The sequence below is a fragment of the Elephantulus edwardii genome, unplaced genomic scaffold, assembly GCF_000299155.1.
Source record: "Elephantulus edwardii isolate Elephantulus edwardi_28Jun2011 unplaced genomic scaffold, EleEdw1.0 scaffold00001, whole genome shotgun sequence".
Taxonomy (NCBI): domain Eukaryota; kingdom Metazoa; phylum Chordata; class Mammalia; order Macroscelidea; family Macroscelididae; genus Elephantulus; species Elephantulus edwardii.
In genome coordinates this window covers 23,938,456-23,941,810 of record NW_006399751.1, presented here as the reverse complement: position 1 = coordinate 23,941,810, position 3,355 = coordinate 23,938,456, and the positions used below count along the sequence as shown (strand labels likewise).

At 43.2% G+C, this 3,355-nt stretch overlaps 1 protein-coding gene across 1 annotated transcript in view; it reads right to left on the bottom strand.

Moving 5' to 3' along the window:
* ORMDL1 (ORM1-like 1 (S. cerevisiae)) overlaps positions 1-1,022 on the bottom strand; it is a 19,727-nt gene extending 18,705 nt beyond the window's left edge. The window contains exon 1 of the mRNA XM_006878760.1: positions 849-1,022. Within this exon, the coding sequence (XP_006878822.1) occupies positions 849-1,022 (174 nt within the window). The remainder of the gene's footprint in view (positions 1-848) is intronic.
* Between the last annotated feature and the right edge of the window lie 2,333 nt (positions 1,023-3,355).

The following is a 3,355-nucleotide window of genomic DNA, read 5'->3' as shown; positions in this document are numbered from 1 at the left end:
AATTATTTGCTATGTAGTGCTGGATAAGAGTACTAAAAAAAAAAAAAAAGACAAATTGCATTGGGGAAGTCTGCTATTAGGGACGTTTCCAAACAGCTTAAGAGTAATGACGTCAATCCAGGGACTAAGGTGTGCCTGATCCAGGCTATGGTCTTCACAATTATTTGCTATGTAGTGCTGGATAAGAGTACTGAATATACCATGGACTGCCAAGAAAACAAAACAGATCTATCTTCTAGAGGGTGAAACCAAGCTTCTCCTTGGAGGCAAAGATTTTGCAGTTCCATTTCACATACATTGGGCACAGGGCCAGGAAGGACAAGTCCTTGGAGAAGGACATCATTCTTGGAAGGGTGGAGGGATAATGCAGAAGAGGAAGACCTTGGATGAGATAGGTTGATACAGTAATTAGGGTAATGGCAATAGGTGTGTCAGAGCCACTCAGACTGGCTCAGAATAGGGTAGGGTTCCAAGCTATTGTGCATAGGGTCACTATGAGTCACAGGAGACTGGAGAGCATGCAATACCACCATCACCACAAGGAGTTACAGTGGTCTATGGTAAGAAGTTGCATTCCCAACCCTAAGGCACCAGCTCTTCTGTGGTATTAAGATGAGCAACATCTCTTATGTTATTAAAAGCCTCCAAAAACCTTCTGAGGGTCAACTATTACCCTGTTCTGACTCAACAGGACACACAACATATAGTGACACACTGAACTGTACACGTTAAATGGATCAATTTATGTAAAGTCTACAGAAAACAAATTCTAATGCATGTGTGTATTTGCTTCTTAACAAAATTAGAAGCTTTAGTTCTATGTGTTTAGTATAAAGTGAAATTCTTACCAGATTATGTATAATATTTGTTAGGGTCCAAGCAACAGGAACACTGAAGAAGGGGATGCTGAGTAAGACAATATGAAGCAAGCCAACTCCCAAAGCATATGTCAGCCACATACCACGGCTGTTCATTACACGGGTATTTGGATTCACCTCGCTGTGGGCAACTCCAACATTCATGTTTGCTCTGTAAAGAATCAATGAAATAAATCAACACGAGTAAAACTGGGAACCTACATACACCTAATTATAAACTTGAAAAATAGTGTTACTAAGATTCCTTCTTTCCTAGTTGTTCTGATAGAACACAAAAACTCTCAAAAATATGTATCTGACTGATGAGGAGGCAAAGATACAATTTTCTTTGAAAAAAATGGTTTAAAACCTTTTTTTAAAAGTTTATTTTCTAGCATATTGGTTTTACTCAACGAAATAATGGGGAGTAAAATTCTAGCTAACCTAGACAATCTTTGAGTTGCTTTGTATGCATCGGAAAGTTGGATAGTGAATAAAGATGACAAAAGTATCAATGCATTAGAATTGTGGTGTAGGTGAGAGTAGGTGAATATTCAAAGGATTATGAAAAGCACACACACATATCTGTCTTAAAGGAAGTGCAACCAGAATGTTCCTTGGAGGCAAGGATGGTGAAATTTTGTTTCACTTAGTTAGGGCCTATTTTCAGCAGGAACCAGTCCTTGGTCAGAGACATCATGCTGGGAAAGGGAAAAGGTCAACAAAGAGGAAAATGCTCAGTGAGACTGAGTGGCACAGTCCACAATGGGCTTGAGCAGGACACAGATCATGAGGATGGTACAGGAGAGGGCAAGGTTCAGACTTCTTGTTCATAGGTCACTGAGTCATCCTCAAATCAATTCACCTAACAGGAGACAATGTACATTTTCTTACACTTTCATTGTTGAAGGAAAAACTTCTTTTATCATCAACAGAAGGAACTAAGATAAAACTGACCCAGCCAGACTGTTCTGAGCAGCCAAATTCCTAAGGTAATGCTGGATTCATAAACTGAATAGAATTCAAATGACTCCTTTTTCAGTACTAAACTTTCCAGGAGGAACAAGTGGTTAACACTATGAGGTGAGAATTTTACAAGGCTAAGATAACACTTCTTTCTCAGTTTTGTGATGCAATTTTTAAAGCAATCAATGTTTCTTCCAAACTGCCATAAAAATTTATTTTCTTAGTTGGCATGCATCCAGAATCTAAAGTTGATTATAACTACTTTAGCTCCAGAAATCCTCTGAGACCTGGAAAAAAAAAAATTTCTTTTCCTTCTCTTTTAGAGTATTCCCCTATCCTTCTAAGTTCTTGAACTACTATCTCCCAGTGTTTTCCAATAATGGTTACTTAACAGCTGGGCTTTTTAACCACTGAAGCACTACTAGAGATCCTCTAATTAATCATACTACCAGGTCTCATGCGGCACATAACAACAAACAACAACATTCTTTCTACCTACCTGTCTCTAGTCTTAGAATCCCTTTCAAGTGTCAGGAAGAAAACTGACTAGTATGCTGAAAGAGGGAAAGAGGCCATATTATATTTGAAGCAGCTCTAACTTTCAAAGATAAAGCCCTTCCTTTCTGTTGTAGAATTGCCAGATAGGCATTTTTCATAATCTCATCCAGCAACTGCTTCCCAAACACAACGTTGTTCTCGTAAACAGGCACGTAGAAAAAGCTACATTAAAACAAAGTGTAAATTCCCAACTAAAAATACTTTCTTATATTGTAATCATTCATAACTTACCAGACGTTACGTTATGGTTATCACACCTTATTTTCTTAAAAAGTGTTTACAGTATGCCTCCACTCTAGGCAGTTTCCCCACCTTCTACAGGCTACAGAAAATGCTGGAATTTACATGACAGCCTGAAGGCAAATCTGGTGTGGTCCTGACCCCCCTTCCCTAATTCAGAAACGCTTTTCTCTGCAAGTCTGTCTGCACGTAGCCGGCTCGAGAAGACAGCCGCCACTCCAGGGCAGGCAAACAATGACTTTATAGACCGTGAACTGCGCGTGTGCCTGCCGGGCCCTCGCGGGGCCTCTAGAACGGCGCCCAGAAGCGGTTCGCTCTGGGGAGTCCCCCGCCTTTCGGGACAGATCGGCAGTCCGAAGTCCCGGCCAGTGAAAGCTCAGCAAAAGCCGTCGGTGCTACGGCCGCCGCTGAGCCTCCCCCAGCCCTGAGAGCTGCACAACCAGGAGGATCGTGGCACGATGCCCAGGATTCAGGGGTGAGCCTAGGGGACCATCTGACCAGCACAGTCGCAGAACCGCCAGACAGAGAGCCCACGTTCCAGCCTCCCTCCCCGAGGAAAGCTTCAGCAACAGCAGCACAAATCCCCGGCGCTGCCTCGCCCGCACTCACCCGGCGCCCCAATCCCCGCGGCCGCCAAGGAGCAGGACCACCCCGCCGGCGACGGCGTCTCCTCGCAAGCCGAACCCCACTGGCCAGTATCGCTTGCGGAAGCCTCCAGAGCTGAAGGAGCTGCC